Consider the following 24,180-nt stretch of genomic DNA (forward strand, 5'->3'; position numbering starts at 1 on the left):
AACTGGGACAGATCGGGCGACGTCGCTGGCCACGTTAACGTTGTTTGTGTTGAGAAAGTCTCTATGTTGACACGAGCTGTGAAGCAGAGTCCTCTTGAAGCAGAGTCCTTGGGTTTCGTTGAAGGAAAGGCAGCCCCACTGGCCGCAATATCTCGTTGATGTAGCGACGTGCGGTCAGATTACCGTCGATGATGACCAGATCCGTCCTCTGGTCCCCATACATGCCGCCCCGGACTATAACGCTTCCAGCTCCGTAAGGCACCACTTCTTGAACACAACAACGTGCGGTACGTTCGCCCCGTCACTGGTAGACCTTAATTCGTCCGTCAGACTTGAAGAGCTGGAACCTGCTCTCGTCACTAAAGAGCACTCTTCGCCAGTTTCGCTGCTGCCAGGGCTGCACCATCCTGGTCCATCTCAATCTTGCACGTCGGTGTTGGCAAGTCAACGTCATGTCCCTGTAAGGCCAATAGGCACGGAGACCATGATGGCGGAGTTGTCAGGCCACACTGTCTGCTGACTCGATGTCTGTTGGCGCTTGAAGACGTAATAGTGAGGTATCGGTTCCTCAGGTGAAGCATCCGTTAACACAGACTTGACTGTGTTATCTAACGGTAAATATATATTGAGCTGCGTTACCTAACAGTTAACACATACTGGATTGTGTAAACTAACTGTTAAGGCATACTGGATTGTGTAATCTAACTGTAACGCATATCGGATTGTGTAATCTAACTGTAACGCATATCGGATTGTGTAATCTAACTGTATCGCATATTGGATTGTGTAATCTAACAGTTAACACATATTGGATTGAGTAACCTAACAGTTAACACATATTGCATACTGTTATCTAACGGTTAACGCATATTGGATAGTGTTATCTAACGGTTAACACATATTGGATAGTGTTATCTAACTGTTAACACATATTGGATAGTGTTATCTAACGGTTAACGCATATTGGATAGTGTTATCTAACGGTTAACGCATATTGGATAGTGTTATCTAACGGTTAACGCATATTGGATAGTGTTATCTAACGGTTAACGCATATTGAATTGTGTAATCTAACGATTAAGGCCTATTGGATAGTGTTATCTAACAGTTAACACATATTGGATAGTGTTATCTAACGGTTAACACATATTTGATCAGGTATATATATATATATATGTATACTCTCCGAAAAAAGAAACGCATATAGGAATTTCAACTGTATTTTTATGTTTATTTTGAAACATCTTGTAGGCTTTATGAGTCAATGAAATATAGCGAAATTGCACACTGGGAATGCAGACTTATCCGTCTTTGGCACCAACTCGAGGAAAGTCAATTTGAGTGTCACATGAAGACGTGTGGTGGCGCTGAAGTCAATACCTCGTGTGACCACCGTGGGCATCCAGAACTGCACGGCATCGCCTCGGCATCGAACGAATAAGTCTCAGAATCTCATGTTGCCCAATCGCAGCCCACTCTGCCTGTAGTGCCTGTGCGAGTTGCTGAAGTGTCTGGGGCTGAGGGTTACGGCGTCGCACCCATCTGTCCAGGGCATCCCACAGATGTTCCATCGGGTTTAAGTCCGGTGAACTTGAGGGCCAGGGGAGCACATTGATGTTGTGGTTCTGGGGGAAGTCTCTAGTGTGACGTGCTGTGTGGGGCTGTTGAAACAACTCCCTCTGGCGATCAATGATTGGAAGGTGTGGGCGCAGGATTTTGTCACAGTACCGTTGAGCTGTCAGGTTGCCCTGGATCATCACCAAATCACTTCTCCTACGGCAGGTGATCGCTCCCCACATCATAACACATCCCCAGCCGAATCTGTCCACCTGGGGAACGCAACCGTCGGCGAAACGTTCACGTCGACGTCTGTACACCCGCATTCTTCCATCGCGTCGTTCCAATAGAAATCGTGATTCATCACTGAACCAGATTCTGCGCCAATTCGGTAGGTTCCAGGCCTGAACGTTGGTGCACCATTGAACTCGATGTCGACGATGTTGTTGTCGAAGCACAGGGCCAAAATAAGGTCTTCTGGCACGTAAACCAGCCTCTCTCAACCTGTTCCTGACGGTCTGTGCAGAAAGCCTCCTCAATCCGGGTATTTGTCGAGCGGTACTGGTCGCCGTAGCTGTTCGATGACGCAGGTGATGTACCCGGATGCAGCGATCCTGCGCCGCAGTGGTCGCTCGAGGTCGCCCACTGCGAGGGGCATCTGCTACCGAATTCTGCCGGCGATATCTCTCCCAGAGCCGTGAAATGGTGCTTTGGTGAACATTCATGCGTCGGGCAACTGCACCTTGAGACTGGCCAGCTTCAAACAAACCAATGGTGATATGACGGTTGGCTTCACTTAGACGTGGCATTTTGCGTTCGTCAACAATATTCCAAATACAGTGAATAATCGACAGACAGCGATCAACCTTTTATACCTATCATTGAGACTATCTGATCCCCAATTTTCACGTGCATTGCATGTGAATTGTGTATTCTGTGACACTACACGCCGAAATTGAAAATCATGCTGTTAAATATGGGTATTTTAAGGATGGTGCGTTTTGTTGTGATGTTTCAAAACATAAACACCATAGGGCTCATAAACAGAGCAAAACCTTTTGTAAAATGAATCACGTTTTAAGTCATTGCTACATGAAATTGCTATTTTCATTATGCGTTTCTTTTTTGGGAGAGTATATATAGTAGGGATGTTTGAAATCCGGGTCAGAATACTTCCCCGAAACATCTGCTAGTATTGTAAGTATGACCGTATTGACAAACCAGGTGATCAGACTCGTTGACTTAATTTGAACTTCCAGTGTCATCGATAAGCATGGCTAACGTGATTCGGTGCTCTCAACATTGACCACTTTCATGTCTCATCTGATTATTGACAGTGACAGCCAAAATTTATATCTGGACTCGATACTTTAAAACAAACAAAACAAACCAGCTCCTCTATGAATCAATTTTAATGTGTGTGCATATTCGTTTTTGTATCGTATTTTATTTGGTTTTGTGGCATTGTGTTGTTCTGGATAAACTCGGCTGTTGCTATTAAATCTGGTCGCAATTCAGATGGCTGATGGTCCGTGACCTTTCATCCTTAATGTGTATATTATCCTGGGTAGACAACAGGTTACCAGTCCTTTTCAGCTCTTTCTGTAGTGATCGCTCATCTGCAAATTCATAACACAAATCCCCATGGTCCCTAGTATGGTATTCACACCTTCGGTCGTTGGCAGTCTATAGCCTGTTTTATATTGTATTGTCATTTTATAGTCAAAATATTTTAGGTTTAATTACTAGTTTAAAGAATTCATTAATGTGACAGTTCTTTTACTGTCGCTTTTGCAGATGGCAGTAAGCATATTAAGCTAACCTTGTTTTTATTCGTATAATGTGGAAGTCCGTACACGTATACTGCGTATGCTCCGTATTGAGAAACTGTACATCATGGGACCACTTTTTGTATACTGATTACAGAGTAGTCAGTCCCTAGTTATTTCTTTTATCCTTAATGCCGAGACTGACAGGGTTACGTCAAGTACCATAATTATAGGTATGTTTCTATGACACGATCAGGAATTGAATGATTATAACCGTTATGTATGGGAAATATCATGTTATTTAGTGTGATTTACAAATGGGTGTTAAAATGACAGATATCGAGTGTAATACATGTTATCCGTGTAATTGAGACCTGCAAGTATTGTTATCACTGCTATTGCCAACACTGGTTCAAGTCCGATTACCAGCGCTATTGAGGACCTCAGCGCTGGCTACCAAAGCCAATGAGGATCTTCAAAACTGGATACAAGTGTCACTGGTGTCCTTCCATATAAACAACCAGTGGCATTAAATACGCACCTTGAAACTAGCAGCGCAATACCTACGATTTTAACCCCATATAACTACATGTATCCATATTCATGACACACTTATTCTTGTTTGTGTGATTATTTTGACCCTTCAGATTGCACCATACATTGATCTGTTTTAATTCAGAAGAATCTTGAAAATGACTACTTAGAAAATGAGTTAAGAATAAAATAATAATAATAATAATAGCATATTTGTAACACGCATATATCCATGCTGATGCATGCTCAAAAGCGCACAAACAAAATGCAAGTAAGCAAAAAGCAAGCAGTTCAAAGGCTATCTTGAACATGTGTGTTTTAGATTGGATTTAAAGGTATGAAAGTCAGAACAGCTCTCTACAAGACTCTGTGGTAGACTGTTCCAGGCCATTGATCCTGCGTGGACAAAGGACCTGTTTCCATACTGCACTGTCTTTTACTTTGGGTACAACAACAAGCAAGTTCTTATCCTGTGAGCAAAGTGATCGGGAAGGTGTAATAATGGTTAGAAGGTTGGATAGATAGGAAGGCTCAGTTCCAGCGAGACAGCGAAACAAGGCATAAGAGTTTAAAAACTTGATCCGGAACTCGACTGGAAGCCAGTGGAGAGTGTACAGTATAGGAGTAATGTGTTCATATTTTCCAGAGCGAGTCACGATGCGGGCGGCGACGTTCTGCACTCTCTGTAAGCTTGGCTATCTGGGTCTTTGATGCACCGGCGAGTCAACAGTTACAATAATCAAAGCTTACTCATTACAAGTGACACTACAAGAGTCTTGGCAGATTCAACTGTAAGACATTGGCGAATATGTCCAATGTTGCCGAGTGGTATGAAACAGGTTTTGACAAGATGAGATACACGAGAATCAAGTGACAAGCTTGAAAATACTAGTTTTTGTGGATGATGGTAACATATCGATACGATGAAAAAGATGGATGTTTTCTATGTGTATACCTGTCCTGTTAGTTACCACCTTCCTTTGTCACAGAGGACCTTCCATACCGATTACCCAGAACCATCGGGGATCTTTACTACAGGTATCAGGTAAATGTCACAGAGGACCTTCCATACCGATTATCAGAACAATCGGGGATGTAATACAGCTAACAAGTGTCACAGAGGACCTTCCATACCGGTTACCAGAACCATCGAGGATCTTTACTACAGGAACAAGTGTCACAGAGGACCTTCCATACCGGTTACCAGAACCATCCGAGGAGCTTTACTACAGGTAACAAGTGTCACAGAGGACCTTCCATACCGGTTACCAGAACCATCGGAGATCTTTACTACAGGTCACAAGTGTCACAGAGGACCTTCCATACCGGTTACCAGAACCATCGGAGATCTTTACTACAGGTCAAGCAAGTGTCACAGAGGACCTTCCATATCGGTACCAGAACCATCGGAGATCTTTACTACAGGACCTTCCAGAGGACCTTCCATACCGGTTACCAGAACCATCAGAGATCTTTACTACAGGTCACAAGTGTCACAGAGGACCTTCCATATCGGTTACCAGAACCATCAGAGATCTTTACTACAGGTAACAAGTGTCACAGAGGACCTTCCATACCGGTACCAGTACCATCGGAGATCTTTTAAATAAGTGTCACAGAGGACCTTAACCGGGTAAGTCGGAGTCACAGCGAGAGGACCTTCCATGCCGGTACCAGTACCATCGGAGATCTTTACTACAGGTAACAAGTGTCACAGAGGATCTTCCATACCGGTACCAGAACCACCTGGGATCTTTACTACAGCTAACAAGTGTCACAGAGGACCTTCAATACCGGTTACCAGAACCATCGGAGATCTTTACTACAGGTCACAAGTGTCACAGAGGACCTTCCATACCGGTACCAGTACCATCGGAGATCTTTACTACAGGTCACAAGTGTCACAGAGGACCTTCCATATCGGTTACCAGAACCATCGGAGATCTTTGCTACAGGTAACAAGTGTCACAGAGGACCTTCCATGCCGGTACCAGTACCATCGGAGATCTTTACTACAGGTAACAAGTGTCACAGAGGACCTTCCATGCCGGTACCAGTACCATCGGAGATCTTTACTACAGGTAAATAAGTGTCACAGAGGACCTTCCATGCCGGTACCAGTACCATCGGAGATCTTTACTACAGGTCACAAGTGTCACAGAGGACCTTCCATACCGGTTACCAGAACCATCGGGGATCTTTACTACAGGTCACAAGTGTCACAGAGGACCTTCCATACCGGTACCAGTACCATCGGGGATCTTTACTACAGGTCACAAGTGTCACAGAGGACCTTCCATACTGGTTACCAGAACCATCGGAGATCTTTACTACAGGTAACAAGTGTCACAGAGGGCCTTCCGTACTGGTTACCAGAACCATCAGAGATCTTTACAACAGGTAACAAGTGTCACAGAGGGCCTTCCATACTGGTTACCAGAACCATCGGAGATCTTTACAACAGGTAACAATTTTCACAGAGGGCCTTCCGTACTGGTTACCAGACGGAGTCATTGAGAAGCGTCCATACAAGTAAGTAACCAGTGACACCGAGGACCTATAACACTGGTTATTTGTGACAATGGTGATCTTCAAACAGGTTACCAGTACCACATGCGACCTTTCCTTATGGTTAACAGTGTGACAGAGGAATGTACACGCTGGGATTTTCGTTACATCTTAAGAAAGATGTTTCTGGTCCCTTTACAGGTAATTAGTGCCTATAACTGAACATCCCATTTCACACGTCAGATAATCATTATCACTGTTTCCGTCATATATGTACCGTGTTATGTCCGTTATTTAGTGACGCAACGGCTAAAAATCGATGCATAGACTCGCTACATGGTTAGAAGAGATATTAGTATTTCGGCACAGTGTGTGCTTGTGATCCTAAAACGTCAACTTTCACATTGTGAACAGAGATAGTGGCCATTGTTATCCTTTGACTCCACGGGGATGCCAGGCTGTTGGGGATGAGTTGCGCCCGTATACGTGCTCGAATCCGATGATCGTGAGTTTGAATCCCAGCTTCGCTATGTTGGTTTTACTGCCAGGCTGTCTCTCACAATAAGGGGCGGTGGGGTAGCCTAGTGGTTTAAGCGTGCCGCTCGTCAATCCGAAGGTCCGGGTTCGATTCCCCACATGGGTACAATGTGTGAAACCCATTTCTGGTGTCCCCGCCGTGATATTGCTTGAATATGTTAAAAGCTCACTCACAATAAACATGCATTGATACAATTCAGTCACTCCTGACTATCCACGAATTAATCCGGGAGAAGCACCTGTACAATTGTGCACTTGCTCGCCGGTTTGGTCTGTGAAGGAATAGTCAGTGGGCTGATAGCGTAAACCGCTGCATGGACCTCTCATTCCACCTGGAAGGACACAATTATGCCACTACAATTTCACATCTCTGTGTGGCGGCAACATAACCTCTCCTCTTGGACCATGCAACCTGACGGAACGCTAACCGTAAATCGTCGCCATTGGACAAAGGGATCCTGTTTTCGATCTGGAGTTATTTGATCTTCTGCCTTCCCAGGTCATCCTAAATATGTCCGACCTGTGTCAAGTCAAGGAATACCTGTCCATGACATCAACACAAGCTTGTTGTAAAAGTTGTAGGACGACAGTATGTGGAACAGCGTTGTCATGTTGACCAAGTAGATGCATGAATGGCAGAAGGGCAGGGTCAAAATTGGGTCCTGATACTCCATGACAGTAAGATTCCCAACGACAATCAATTGAAATCGACTTTTTCCCCAGACCACACCAAATCGGACAGTCTGTGCATGACGGACAAGTGGGATACCTTTTGCAGTCCATTTTGTGGTGGTCTGTGATACCACTCTACCTCTGGACAAGAGTCTGCTGGTGGAGGTTCCCAGATAGCATTGATATGTTGGCCCATAGTTGGCCCATAATCATCATGTTGGTTCATTGTTGGGCCAACGAATGAAAATTCATACAAAAATCATGGCCCATGGTTGACCAAACGTAGTGTTTTTGTTGGCCTTTGTTGGCACCACCGTGTTACAACATTTACCTCTTTTTGACTTTTGTATCAAACCATGGCCCATACTTGGCCCAACGATGTGATTTAGTTGGCAATATGTTGGCACAACTGTATTTCAACATTTAGCTCTTTCCTGACCTCTGCTGGGCGGTGGGGTAGCCTAGTCGTTAAAGCGTTAAATTGGCTCGTCACGCTGAAGTCCTGGGTCTGAATCCCCACATGGGTACAATGTGTGAAGCCCATTTCTGGTGTCCCCGCCGTGATGTTGCTGGAATATTGCTAAAAGCGGCGTAAAACTAAACTCAGTCAGTCAGTCAGTCCTGACCTCTGCAATCAGAAACATATATAAACAACACAAGACGTTAATCAAGTGAACTATTTCTTTTGTTTTCATTGTTACTTGAACATTATTGTATTTCTTGAAAATATTCTTGTCTTAGGTCTTTTGGCTGTCGCCGCTGACAGGGTTTTCGAACCGCTCCTGAAAAACAACCCAAAAATTTCATGAAACTGTCAGATATCATAATTTTAGACATGAGAACGATTGTAAGAGGACATAGTATTTGACCTTATAGTTTATTTGAAACATACAACTTAATGATTGAAAACTTCTTGTTTATTGCACAGAATGACGTTCGGATGTAGATTCTTATACTGTTATCAAGCTAAAACCAAATGATGAGAAGTATATATGTGTAGTATGTTTTGACAATCAGCAGATTGACAGTAACAACAACATATACTTGAATAACAACTGGTACATTATTGGGAGAGGCCAGATGGGGACTAAGAACAACAAATGGAATGGTGATGAAGCCAATAAACAAGGGGATTCAGCTGTAACAACAAGCTGATAGGGTGCTTTGATAGAGTCTATAGTTTGATTAGTTCTTCATTGGTCTGTCGTTTTCATGTGACTGCAAAATTTGGTTTCTTGCAATTATTAGATTTTGTGTTAGTGAGCAATTCATTGGTCTCAAATGAAATCAAACAGACAAATGAGTTGGTGGGTTACTGGTTGAGGTCTCGTGAAGACATGTTGTGGTAGGTGGTTCCGCCTCATGTTCTAGGTCATGGCTGCTGGAGCAAATGTTCTCAGCGTGTTTGATCAGGGTTGAGATGACGCCAAACTTAGTTTTAGGGGCTGGTTTGACAAATTCCAAAAATCGTATCCACCAAGAACCAGGACTTCACAAAAAGAAAACTTTTGAAAGCCATCAAAATCAGCCGCCACAAACCTTTGATCAATAGAGACCAAGGATGCTACATACCATTGGGATATGAAGAACTAATCAAACTATAGACTCTAACACATCACCCTATCAGGTTGTCATCCATAGAGTTGTATGTTTTATTTTCGACTCACCAACTTCTAGAATGCTGTTCAAAACAATGTTTTATTTGATATGACGTAACTTCTATAACTGTGACATGATATGCTGATGTTTAGCAATTATTGGTTGTAAAGATGAATAATAGTCAGAGTTGTATGTGGAAGCAGGAGTGTAACTGACAAAAAACACATAATCTTAATAAAGTAAACACAATAAATTTAGATAATTTTAAAATGAAATGAAATTTATCAAAGTGGTTAAAACAGGCTACCTTAAGAAAAGAGTCAATTAAATCTTTTTATCTACTCAATCAATTGCCTTCAATACGGTATGTGTAAGTTTCTTTAGCCTAAAATGATGATTAAAACAAATTATTTCACAATATATTCTCAATTCAGTATTACAGAAATAACAATGCATATTTACCAGTTTAAGGCCTCCAGAAATTAGTGTCGTTTGGTCTTTGAATATCAGGTAAAGCTTTATCAATGATGACAAGTTTGGTATTCAATTTGAGAAAAACAACGCTGTAAAATTCACTGCATCATAGTTGAAAGACAGGAAAATGGATTCTTTCTTTGTCTGTGTAATTATTTCAACTTTTATCAAAAATCTTAATAAGAAAACATGGCTAAAATGGCCGTGTGTTTCATTTTTTATTCATAAAGTTGGGCCAACGGTGGCCCAACTTTGTGAAATAGATGTGAGATCAGGGAAAATAGACAGAGTTTTTCAAATGTTGGCCCACTGTTGGAACAACATGTCAAAAGCCACCGTTACTGTTACGTCATTAAGATAACGTTGGGCCAATATTGTCAAACTGTTGGCCAACCAACCAACCATATACCAACATTGGCCCAACACACCTTTGCTATCTGGGAGTATGCTATCACCTTAAATCAGATGTTTTGATGAGGTAGTGGAGACCTCCAGATAGTCCAGCAGATGAAGAATGGAAAATATTGCACCAGATTGTCATTCCGCCAGTGTATAGGCATGAGATTCTTAGCCTAGGGCATGATACTTTACTTGCAGGACACTTAGGGGATTACAAGACCTACCAAAAGATCTTAACTCATTTCTATTGGCCAAGAATTCAGAATGATGTCAGGAAACTCTGTAGAACATGTCACACGTGTCAAATGGTCGGTAAACCTCACCAGACGATAACAAAATATCCTTTGCAACCTATTCCAACGCTTGAAGAACCATTTAGCAGGGTTATAATAGATTGTGTTGGACCCCTCCTCGCACGCGGACAGGAAATGCTCTATTTGTTGACAATGATGTGTGCATCTACACGTTTTCCTGAAGCTATTCTTTAAGGAACATTAAGACTCCTGTCATTGTCAAGGCGATGATTTAAATTCTTCACTCTAGTAGGGTTGCCAAAGTCCAAGTCCAGATCAGGGATCTAACTTTATGTCTTGGGATATTTCAGCAGGTTATGAATGAGTTAGGTATCACTCAGTACAGTTCGAGTGCCTATCATCCTGAGTCACAGGGTGCTCTTTTGAGCGATTCCATCAAACGCTAAAGAATATGCTTAAGGCTTATTGTGAAAAACAATCAGAAAGACTGGGACAAAAGGGATCCCATACATGTTGTTTGCAGCTAGGGAATCAGTACAAGAATCACTGGGTTTCAGTCCTTTTGAGTTAGTATTTGGACGTACAGTTCGAGGACCAATGAAGTTCTTTGAAGGAGAAGTGGCTAGATGAGGATACAGAAATCAGTCTGCTGGATTACGTTTCAAACTTCAAAGAGAGGATTACTAAGGCTTGCAGCATTGCAAAACAAAACCTGCAGGGTACTCTAAGAGAAGATGAAAACCTGGTATGATACAAAAGCAGTACATAGAGAGTTTGTGGCAGGTGACAAAGTACTCATCCTTCTACCAATACCAGGGCACCCATTTAGAGCTAGGTTCTATGGCCCATATCTTGTACACAAAAAGTGAGTGACACAGATTATGAAATAGAAACCCAGATCGGAGGAAGGCCAAAAGTGTTTGTCATATCAATATGATGAAACCATACTATGATAGGTATACTGAAAGTGTACCAAAGGCTGTGAGTGTTAGCACAATAGACACAGTAGAAATAACTGAGAATGATACATTGGCTAAAGACTCTTGTACAAAGAGCAAAGAACCCGATGTGAAGCTTAATAACTCTGATGTCTTAAACAATCTAGATGCTAAGTTATCACATGTGACTCGTGAACAGAAGATAGAACTGGAGCAGGAGTTAATCCACGAGATTCAATACATGTTGGATTAATAACATCATCGAACCCAGCAATAGCGCTTCGAGTTCTCCATGTATACTTGTACCTAAGGCTGGAGGAGGTGTTCGACTATGCAATAACTACAAACGAGTCAATGCTCTCTCCAAATCTGATTCCTATCCAATGCCTAGAATTGATGATTGTATTGATAGGATAGGAAAAGCTAGATATGTAAGCAAATTTGATTTATTGAAGGGATACTGGCAGATCCCGTTAACAGATAGGGCAAAACAAGTATCAGCATTGGTTACCCCAGAAGGTTTCATTTCAATATAATGTGATGCCTTTTGGATTGAAAAATGCGCCAGCTACCTTTCAAAGACTTATCAACTCCATCACAGGAAGAATTGACCAGTGTGACGCATACATCGATGACGTCATCGTGGCTACTGGCGAGTGGGATGATCAGATGAAGACCATGCTCTAACACAAGCCAAACTCACTATCAACTTGACCAAGAGTGAATTTGTGAAAGCCACAGTAACTTATTTAGGTCATGTTGTGGGACAAGGTGAAGTCAAACCAGTACAGGCCAAAATACAAGCTGTAAGCATGTTTCCAGAACCTACAAACAGGAAAGAATTGATGAGATTCTTAGGAATGGCTGGATATTACCGCCGTTTTTGCCAGAACTTTTCCCAAGTAGCAGCACCACTGACCAATCTACTGAAGAAAGACTGCAAATTTATCTGGCAAGAATGTGAACAACAGGCTTTTGAGAAGAGTATGAAGCTATACTGACTAATGCACCTGTGCTAGTAGTGCCTGACTTCAGTAAAGCCTTCAAGCTCTATGTTGATGCATGTGACATAGGAGCAGGAGCAGTGTTACAACAAGAAGACACTTTGGGGATAGATCATCCCATCTGCTACTTCAGCAAGAAATTTGACAGTCATAAAAAAACACTACTCTACAATAGAGAAGGAGACATTGGCACTGATACTAGCTCTCCAACATTTCGAAGTGTATCTGAGCACTACGGTGACACCAATTCTAGTGTTCACGGACCACAATCCACTTGTGTTTGTGAAAAAGCTCAGGAACAAAAATCAGCGACTAATGCGTTGGAGTATACAGCTGGAAGATTTCGACCTTGACATTCGTCATATCAAAGGAAAAGACAATATAATGGCTGATGCTCTTTCACGGGCAATGTAGCTTGTGACATTAAGTCACGATCACCCTTGACTACATGAACTGTAACCCAAAGCCTGTTTCAAACTGAAAACTGAGACATATTGAATGTGCGGACATCTTGTGAATGTGTTTGACAAATGTTGTATATAGTTTTACACTGAAGTTTTTCAACGTGCAAAACCTTTTTCAAGAGGGGGAATGTTATGAGAATCTCTTATACATATAAATACATATATAAATATATATCTATAAATCTGTGTGCATAAATTTATAAATAAGAAGTGATTCTAAAATATATTTATATTCCCTACAATACCTGTTCACCATGACTCAGGAGCTATACTTACCAGTGACCACTCTCCTTTGTCTATATGTAAGCAGGGGTAATGAAACAACAATGATGTTATATAATTGTAGCTTAGGCTTTTGATTTTCTCAAGCAAGTTAAAACTCAAAGTGATCAGTGCCCAGGTCGGGAGTGAACTGAACAGATTGGCCATGTAGGCAAGTTTAACTGTTTACTTGAATATGCCATGTCGACATTGAGTGAATTTCATGTGAAGGATTCTATGTGTTATTATTCTGAGGAATGTGATGGAGCAGGAACAATTGAATATCCTTGTGATAACCAAAATAAGACTTTTTACCATACACCATGCTACTTGTTTTGCACATTTTACATATGTATAGACTGCCATTATTAAAACTATTTTAAATTGTTGTGTGATCTGTCCACTCGTAACAATTGTCAATGGGAGAGTTGGGAGAGACAGGGATATCGGAAAAAATACTTTGCAAGAATGCCAGTGTTGTTGATTATTGTGTTGCTACGGCTGAAATGTTTCCTATCATTGAGGATTTTGAAATATGCAGTTTTGATGGAATATTGTCAGATGTTCATTGTGCTCTTTCTTATTTTAAGTTTAGATGTGAGGTGAAGGTATGTAACCATACACAAGTGAGTGACAAGGGTATTACACGTGTAACACTGAATCCATAGGAATCCTGTAAATGTGATGTTTATGTAAACCAGGTTGATAGTAATGCATTACATGAAATATATGTGCTAATTGACTCTATTGATACCAGTAATGTATCAATTCGTGTTAATGAAATTACGAATGCCTTGTCGCAAGCTCTTGTAGACGCAGCCAAAAATACATATGGGTGTAAAGCTATTCCAAAGGGGTAAAGCAAAGCATAAACCGTGGTTTAATAAATCATGTAAACTGGCTCGAAAGAATTACCATAAGCGCAAAAGGTTATATGGGTTATACAAAGGCAATGTGGAAAGAGAATTGTCCATCTCAGCCAGGAAACACTATAGAAAAACTATTAGAAAGTCTTACAAATCATTTAAGAACCAATGTACTCAGCGGCTGCGAGAGACGAAAAGCAGTGACCCTAAAACATTTGGGGTATCTTGAAATCATTTGGTAAAAAGCGAAAACCAGCCGTGTGAAATTGAAATCAATACATTATTTAACCATTTTAAAAGAATGAATACCGATGCACATAACAATAACATAGAAATGAGGGATGTCTCTTCAATTGACATGTCCGTGTTAGACAGTCGGATCACTGAGGCTGAAGTTATGTCATGCATTAAAGATTTAAGAAATAACAAAGCTTGTGGTTTAGATAATGCACGTAACGAATATATCAAAGCCTCTGCTGATGTAATGCTACCAGCCTATGTTTAATTGCTTTACCTGGTACTAGATCACGGGGTTTTGCCCAAGCTTGGTCAGATGGTTACATAAAGCCCATATTTAAAAACAAAGGTAGCCAAGCCGACGCCGATACCTACAGGGGAATATCCATTGTTAGTTGCTTGGGCAAGCTGTTCACAGCAATCCTATCCAAGCGCCTACAAAGGTTTTCAGATAAGGCGAATTTGATAAGTGACTCACAAGCTGGGTTTCGGAAATCGTATTCCAGAATAGATGATATGTATATTCTTGAAGCTCTGATAGATATATACCAAAATATGAGGAAGAAATTGTTTTGTGTCTTTATAGATTTTCGTAAAGCATTTGATACTGTTTGGCACTATGGTCTCTGGCAAAATTAGGAATAATATTGTCACGGCGGATCGCAGAAACAAGATGGCGAAAGTCAAGACTCTATGTTCACAGAGAACTATACAAGCAGGAGCGTGATAATGTAAACAGAGCAATTCGCTGCTGTAAGCAAAAGTATCACAATGAAACCATTCTGTCAAATCTTAACAAGCCAAAAGCTCTGTGGACCCATATGTCCAAGCTTCTTGGGAAAGAAAAAGACTTTACACTTCCTGATGCCGATAGTGATGAATCCTTGGCAGAGGATTTCAATGAATGTTTCACTGAGAAGGTAACTACTATTAGAAAAGCCTTCGTTCAAGTGATCAGAATATATCGGGAGAGCAGATATCTACTGGATGCAGGATGTGCAAATTTCAACCCTTAAGTGAAAACCAGGTTCTGAGTCTAATAACAGACTCCAAGAAAACTACTTGCGAGTTGGACCCAGTCCCGACAAATGTGCTCCTGGGGCTCACTAGTCTTGCTAGTGGTGAGGTGCCAAATGCTTTTAAACAGGCAGCAGTGAAACCTCTGATTAAAAATCTAACCTGGACAAAAAATACTTTGAAACATTATCGATCAGTTTCCAATTTGTCCTTCCTGTCGAAAATCCTCGAAAAAGCTGTGAATGCACAGCTTTTGGATTTCCTGGAGCAGAACAATCTTATGGCAAAGTTTCAGTCAGCCTATCGAAAAGCCCACAGCACGGAAACTGCCCTCCGCAGAGTACTGGATGATCTTCAGCAAGCAGTGGATAACGGCAAAGTTGCAGTATTAGTTCTGCTAGATCTCTCAGCAGCGTTTGATACTGTTGATCACCAGCAACTGCTACAGCGGCTATCAGATGAGTATGGAAATGGAGAGACCGTTTTGTCCTGGTTTCGGTCCTATGTGACTGACCGAAAACAGTCAGTTGTCATCAAGACGTCTCATTCCTCCACTGTCACAGTTGACTTCGGATTGCTGCAGGGCTCTGTGCTGGGACCGTTACTTTTCACCCTGTATACCAGGCAGCTGGAGCAGGTTATCAGCAATCACCAGGTACTGCATCATCTATATGCCGACGACACCCAGATGGTTGACAGCTTTCTCCCAGCCAGTGACACATCACCATTGACCAATCTTGAGGACTGCTGCTCTTCAGTAAAGTCATGGATGAATGTCAATATGCTTAAAGTAAATGAGGACAAGACAGAGGCTATGCTTGTAGGCCCTAAAGCCCGTGTGTCAAAGGTGAACATCAGCCATCTCACTATTGGGGAATCAGAGATTTACTTCTCAACTTCTGTAAAAGATCTAGGAGTATATTTAAAGTCAGACCTTTCAATGGAAAGACATGTATCGGAGATCTGCAAGTCATGTTATCATCATATCCGGACCATCGGAAAAATACGACATCAACTGACTGAATGTTCTACAGCTGCCCTTGTTCGTTCCCTCATTCTTTCCAGAATAGACTATTGTAATAGCTTGTTTTTAAACATCTCACAAGAGCTCTTAAACCGTCTGCAACGCATAGAAAATATTGCGGCACGTATTGTGAGCAAAGCACCAAAATTCTCAAGCATGACCCCTATTCTAAAACAGTTACACTGGTTGCCCATAAGAGCTAGAGTGAACTTTAAAGTTTTAACCCTTGTCTACAAGTGCATACTAGGCACTGCTCCAGCCTATCTCAAAGAACTGTTCAAACCATATCTTCCATGCAGACAGCTTCGCTCCAGTGACAAAAACTTACTTCACATTCCAAAATGGAAGTTGAAATCCTATGGTTTTCGTTCCTTTCAAGTGGCGGCCGCGATGAACTGGAATGAGCTACCAGCTCACCTTAGAACAAGCCCAACAGTCACATGTTTCAAATCAAACCTAAAGACATACCTTTTCTCTATGTTTTAAAAGTGACTCCTAAATTCTATCTTGTCTGCGCTATGAGCATGCTGTCGGTGTGGATTTAGCGCAATATAAATGGACTAATTATTTATTGATATGGTATACGGCGAGCTGGGTCGATATCCGCTAAATATATCTGTAAAAATCCGAATGCTTTCTCATTGGAGTAAAATGTTAATCTTCTCAGACGAGCTGTCATACAAAATATATTATCTCATGTATACCATGAAGTCAACCTGGCCTAATTATAACTTTAGCCTGCTTACGGCAATAGAAAATATCCTACGGGATACTGGCTTATATCATGTGTGGATGTCACAGTATATTGTTTCTCCTAATGCTTTACAAACTAACGTTAAAAGGATTCTTATTGACCAGTTTTATCAGTCACGGGATGCAGCAGTAAATGCTTCCTCAAAAGGTAAATATTACAATCTTTATATAGAATTACCTCATCTAAATTCTTATCTTATGGAACTACCTCCAAATCTTAGCATATGGTACACACGCTTTAGAACAGCTGACCACAGACTTCCCATAGAAACTGGAAGATGGACTAACGTTGTAAGATCCGACAGACGATGTTCATTATGTAAAGAAGCAGTGGGCGACGAATACCACTTCCTCTTAACATGCCCATGTCTAGCAACCCTAAGACATAAAAATCTGCCCAAGTATTTTTGTAATAGTCCATCAATAGATAAATTCACCTCAATTATGAAATCCACTTATAAACCACCCGCCGTGAAATTAGCCAAATACATCAAGGAGGGCTTATGTTTGTACAAAGGAGATTTATTATGTGCATAATTGTAATTGATTTTTTGTTATTGTTGCCATGTATAAATTCACACTGTTCATATTGTAAATTACCTGTATGTTCTCTATGTCACACAAAGTGATTTATGAGAATAAACTTCTTCTTCTTCTTCTTCTTCTTCTTCTTCTTCGAAAAATGGCCCATGTTTTTACACGCCCCAAAAAGTCGCCTTCCTGCGAAGACACCAGTCAACTTTGTGTGCAGACTCTTTCAGTGTTGTCACAAGCCCTAGTGTACAATGCAACCCTGTGCACTTAAAAGAAACGACGTATTCGTTGGTAAAATGAACACATGGTGGCCACATGAATACGTGCAAACACCTAGCTGCGGCTACAGCAACGTGCAGTAAACTTGGACAAAATACTGTGGTATGTGTCCCGGGAAAAAAATAAAGCGCTTTGAGCATGCACATGGGATGGACTATAGCGCCATATAAATACCATATAATAATGATAATAAAGAGTACCAGAGTTAGGCAATTAGTCAATATTTCCCTTCCGTCGATTGCGTTCGCAAAACATCGGTAATTACGTACATAAAACGTGACTCAGTTATTCGAGATAAAGAATAAGTAACACAATTTTTCCAGACAATCCAGTGATTGAAAGCATGAACATAAAACTACAAATGGGATACGATGACATACATCAACCAAGTCAGCGAGCCTGGCTACCCGTCAATCGCCTCTTACGACGAGTATAGGTTGCTGAAGACCAGTTTTAACTCGGATCGTCACGGGTACCCTGGTCGTAAGTTGAAATCCCGTGGTCTGGCTGTTTGCTCTCGATTTCTCAAAGTTTGGTTTCTAATATCGATCTTACAAATGGTTGTTTGTGTGGGCGCCCTGTGCGGGGCTGACCATAATATGAGCGGAAACCTGTTCCAAAGGGTGCAACGAAGAGTCAAAGACTCCACTAAATTACATTGATTACCTCTCACTGAGGTCTACCAATTTGAAGACAACGCATTCACAATGAGATCACTAATTCTGATACATTTCGCCTATACGACACATGAAACCACAATTAGATTCTGTACTCGATTTTTGTCACATGTTTTTCAGAGTACCTGTCTGTTGTTGTTTTGGGGGTTTTGTTTTGGAGGGGTCGTGTTTTATATCTGTTGGAAACGTTAAAAGCTAAAACACGACGTGCAGTCAAAACGACACGCACAATCAGAGTATATAATATGATGCGACATGTGAGAAAATCACCTCTGACACATTACCAAGGCGAGCGTACCCTGGCTCGATACATACGGTAGTCGCTGATGCCCTCATTGCTAGAACTTCCGGTTGCTACTTTGTTGCTATAGCTAGCAGGGTGCAATATTAACTATAGGTCAGGCAGATATGAGACAGGCAAAGAACAGAATAAACTACGATTAGTCATGACCGGTCCTTGCACCCGTTCAACCTCCGGAAACGATTCTTCACAGTGACGTCACCTGCAACAAATACTCGAATTTGATTGGACAATCAAAACATTAGACACTATCAATTTGAATTGATCAATGCGTCTGATTTTATGACTGCGTCACTGTCTGCGCACGTATACAACGCTGCCTCACTACTTCCGCTTCACCACCAACATCGCTGATGTATCAATACAGCAGACGTGATGAAAATATTATGATAAAATATTTACTAAACCTTTGTCTCGAAAATACAATTATATGATTCTTTCGTCCACAGAACCACCCTATCGTATTTGCTTCTATATATTTTAGCATTATTCAAACTCAGTTTCAACGTATAGGCCTAACCATAAACAAACAATATTTAACTTAACGGAAAAGTTACGTATACACAATTAACAGCGAAATGTTAATAAAACATTTGCTTCCCCTGATCAACTCTATGTTTGTTTCCTTTAGAATGGCTTACACACAACATGGGATAAACAGTAAGTTAAGCACTTCCTGAAGAAGAACCTAGTGTCACACCTTCGATACTTTTATGTAGAACTTCGCAAGAGTCAGGCGAAACCCTTGTATAATGTTCGAAGTGAATAAGCTCATGTCATCCCAGTAATAAGTGTCACAGCGTATCTATTAACGGTATATAGTATGTTAAGTTCCCATTTGTTTGTTGTTTAATGCCACACTCAGCAATATTTCAGCTATATGGCGTCGGTCTGTTAATAATCGAGTCTCGGCCAGACAATCCAGTTATCGATGTGATGAGCATTGATCTACGCAAATGGGTAACGATGTTATGTGTCAAACCAAGTCAGCGAGCCAGACCGGATCCCGTTAGTCAGCTCTTACGACTTGTTGTCGAAGATGTAACCCTGGTCCTCACGGTGAGGATGTTAAGTTATCAGAATTTTAAGAATTATAAGTTATCAGAAGAGTTTGTCAATCAAATTTTAAAAGTATACATCATGTTTGACTCTAATATGACCATGTCAACAGTTTCCCTATCCAGCTCGATCAAGCAAACACGTGACGTTCTGTTTCCTTATTTTCGATTCATATGCGTCAGCTACATAAAGGACATGAAAGGATATATTTGTCAATTGTATGTGATTTCGCTTTACATTGTAATTCGCCATGGCTTTTATGAGAAGACTTAATTGTTCGTTGCTGTATCTGCTTACTTCAACGGCATATCTGGGTAAGTTCCATTTTGAATATGTATATGGGTGCACTGAAATCTTTAGAACCGCGTAGACATTAACACTCATGGTATTGATCTTAACTGATATTGCTGAAGTTGTTACATGTATTTGTCCTAAACATTTGTTTCTCAGTCTCATTGCATCTTATCAGCCTAGCAGATTTTGTCCCTTGTATACTTCGTTATAGATACCCATAGTGACCAAAGTTAATGAGTCATGCTTTTCTCTAGCTACCACCAACAAGGGCCATTGCGGAGGAGGGACATGGGGCGAGATGTGTAAGGAACAATGCCCACCTGGATGCGCTACATTTAGAGACGTTGTTCATTGTGATAAGCTGAATGGAGAATGCTTTGAGGGTTGCATCAGTGGATTGTACGGAGACACATGTGCAGCGAGTTGTAGCACAGGGTGTTTGGATGGGAATTGTGATCAGTTTGACGGAAAATGTGTTCAGTGCAAAGAGGGATGTTTTGGACCCGACTGTGGAAATTGTTCATCACAAAAAACTCCGTCAACAGCAGTTCAAATAGCTCCAACAGGTAGGAAACTTACATATTATCGGCATCCATATTGATTACACAAAGCGATGATTCATTACATCATAAATATTTTGGAACATGCTAATTAAACACATGTTTTACTTGGGATTTCACTTTCTCAGTAAAGTACAGATTCTAGTACTTTTGATGGGATTCGGGATTCAACCAACGCATTCAGTATCAGATAACTGACACAGCTTCGTCCATTTGAATAAACATATGGCACATATTTGGATTGAATCTATGAAAATATAGACCTGAAACCAATACAACTCAAGTTCCACGTCATCTATTATGTTCCACGTTTCAGCTCCCTTACCTCCAAGACATGCCTGTTCAAATGGAACATTTGGTGACAAGTGTGACAAACCATGCCCAACTCACTGTATACAATACACTGGCCGAAGTTGTAATGAAACAACAGGTGTCTGTTTGAACGATTGTCTCCGAGGTTTCTATGGCGAGCGTTGTGGCAAACTATGCAGTAGAAGTTGTGAGGACTCGGTTTGTCAAAGCGCGAGCAGGAGTGTGTCAGCTGCGAAAAAGGACAGCGTCTATGCGGCGATGTTCCTACATCGAATGGTATAATATTATTATGATTTAGTCTTAGAGAAGTCAGTATTAGCATACAAAATCAAGTGTCTCACAGCATGTGACCACCACGTTATTCAATGGCCATCTCCAAAGTCCACATTACTGAGAGCCGAATTACAGAAATACCCGTTTATCTATCACTATGTTAAATATCAGTTCGATAACAAATGAAAACATATTCAGTCGACTGTAGTATTATGTTTCCTTTTCCTTGTAATGGTATATTTTAGTACTGTATGTCGGTTGCAAATTGTCCCTGGATATTGCTGGAAACTGTTCATACAGCTTCTGACAACACTTGATTCATTTGTCTTTTCAGACGCTGTGCCAATATCACTGGATAGAACTGTGGGTTATGCATTTTCAGGATTACTATTTGTTTTGGTTACAATAATACTGATCTTTCAATGTCGACATCATCACCAATGCAGAAACAGGTGCGTCATTATTTAGGGTGCGTTTTACCTACAATGTCAATACAAAATCAGGGTTACCCGCGTGCATGATATCCCAGTGCAGGATTGGAGTGTTTGACAACCTGTTTAGAATTGAGATGACAAAACTTTATGGATGAATAACTTCGTTATTTTCGCAATAGCGACGTATCGGTATAGATTCTTATACCGTTTTCAAGCATATGACGGTATAAGAATCTATACCGAAACGTCGCTATTGTAAAAATTAAGAAGTTGATCATCCATAAAGTTTTGTCATCTCTATATCACCAACTTCATGAATGCCACTCAAACATATCTGTTCAGAATTATTACGTCACACACTTAAGACAACACTCATGAATCCAACACTAATACATAACTGTTCCCATCTGTTACTTGTTCATTCCGCTGATTCTGCATTGTTGTTATCCTTTGACAGGCACACAAGTCCCGGTGAGCCTGTCAATCCCAGAACAACACCATCGTACCCATCAGGTGTACGTGACTCTGACGTGACTGAAAACCATAGATACTGGGAGATAGACGAATCCGAGTTAGAACAATCTGAACACAGAGTGTCGGGTGCTGAGACACATAGGAGCGGGCATGAATCTGCTGTTACACCTGGCTATGCGAGACCACGCGAGCAATCAATTATGCAGAACCACTTGATGGATGGTAATTGCGCCGATACGCTTGACAAGAGTGTTCCTCTTCAAAGTACTCATGAATACGAAACTGTTGCGTCATTCGACAATATCGTAAGCGATTCCAGTGGCATGTTATATCTGAGAGATGATGCTGGCGACATCAGTGTTAGATATATTTCAGCAGAGACGACAATGTAAAATTTCAGCTTGAAGTTAGGATGACATTATGCTTAGTCTTCGGCAATAATTTGACATTATATTTAGCTTTATTGTTTTGCTTTTTTAGAAATTGCAATTACGTTTGTACTGCAACAAGCTTGAATTACTCTTTAAGACTTCTAGGCCATCATTATTCATACTGCTGTAACCCTGTTGTAACCCTATTGTATTTAAGTTACTAATAAAATGTTGAAGATTTAAGTATTTTGTATGTGTTGTCTGGTAGTTGTCATATTATACTACTGCTGCCATTGATATCAAAACTCGAAGCTTAATCAAGTCTCCTTCTCAACTGTTGGTGTACTTAAAAGGAACATGGAGAAATTGGTGGTGGTGGAATCCCTGTCAAGAATTGTCGAAACGGAATACTTAGTCAAACCACATTTAAGATCCAACGAAAAGTAGAGTTGTTGCTGTCTCTTGAGCTAAGAAATCATCAGTGTTACGTGGACGTTGTGCCCTCGAAATGTCGTCCATGAAGACGTCTAGGATGTCAGTGAAGTACTGTTGTCCATTATGTAGTTGATCGTCACACGGTCAGTTTACAGTCATGTACATCCCGATTGGAAGGCATGAATGAACCTCCGTCAACTCCGTTGTGTGCATCCAGTATTTCTGCAGATGTACGAGTGCCACGTGCCACGAAGGTGTAGATGCATAAATATACTTGCATCTTAGTTGTAGACGTGAAGTCATTTTTCCGTGAAGGTTAAGTTTTACACCACTTTGTTTGCTGTTTCACAAACTCTGGAACGTTGAGACGTCGTCAATAATGAAAAGCCTTCATTCATCTTGAGCCGTAAAAAATGTTACCAGTTGACAACCTATGGATTTAAGTATTTAGAATGAGGGTATACAGCATGCTGATATGTAAGCACGTATTATTCATAATAATCATCAGTTGTAGATGTTGCGTTAAGGTTTTGCAAATGAAGTAACATCATGTTAAAAATATAACGGGACATAGTTCATTTCGATTATTCCAAGGAGTTGGTGAGCGAGTTTAGTTTTACGCCACGCTCAGCAATATTCCACCTTTATGGCGGCAGTCTGTAAGTACTGGGGTCTGGACAAGACAATCTCGTGATCAACAGCATGGGCATCGATAAACGCGATTGGGATACGGTGACATGTGTCAACCAAGTCAGCAAGTCTGACCACCCGATCCCGTAAGTCGCCTCTTACAACAAGCATGGGGTACTGAAGATCAATTAGAACCCAGATATTCACGGGTCCATTCTAAGGAGTTATATGAATACATGACTTTTTTGTATAACTATACTTTTTTTATTCTTTATCAGGACGTTTCAGAGCTAATACTACTTCATCAGGTGAATGCTGTGTAAGTTTAGTTTATAGTCTGTTTGACTTCATTTGAGACCGATGAATTGCTCACTAACACAAAATCTAATAAATACAACAAAACCAAGTTTGGCACATTCGCATGAAATATCGACAGACCAACTCTAATGATTTGTCTCATAATTTTGGACACCCGAATAAAAAAGTTGTTTAACATTTTGTTGTCACCTTCGCTATTTCTTACGAGGGAGGACCACTTTCTGATTACCTGGCTGTTCTACCAGCAAGTGGTCCTCCCTCGTAAGAAATCTTAATGATTTAACAAAATCCTAACATCACCCACGTAAACACCCTCCCAATATAACGGATACCTGATGACTCGTACATACCTGGGCCTAAAT

At 40.9% G+C, this 24,180-nt stretch overlaps 1 protein-coding gene across 1 annotated transcript; it reads left to right on the top strand.

Annotated features, from left to right (window-relative positions):
- Positions 1-19,936: 19,936 nt before the first annotated feature.
- Positions 19,937-22,632, top strand: LOC124258313 (multiple epidermal growth factor-like domains protein 11). The gene is made up of 5 exons (XM_046692400.1): positions 19,937-20,031; positions 20,266-20,577; positions 20,888-21,159; positions 21,491-21,608; positions 22,048-22,632. Exons 1-4 carry the CDS (start codon positions 19,968-19,970, stop codon positions 21,563-21,565), a joined length of 723 nt encoding a protein of 240 aa, XP_046548356.1. The 5' UTR covers positions 19,937-19,967; the 3' UTR covers positions 21,566-21,608; positions 22,048-22,632.
- Positions 22,633-24,180: the final 1,548 nt, after the last annotated feature.

This window comes from Haliotis rubra, unplaced genomic scaffold (genome assembly GCF_003918875.1).
Source record: "Haliotis rubra isolate DU_JTF1 unplaced genomic scaffold, ASM391887v1 Scf1171, whole genome shotgun sequence".
Taxonomy (NCBI): domain Eukaryota; kingdom Metazoa; phylum Mollusca; class Gastropoda; order Lepetellida; family Haliotidae; genus Haliotis; species Haliotis rubra.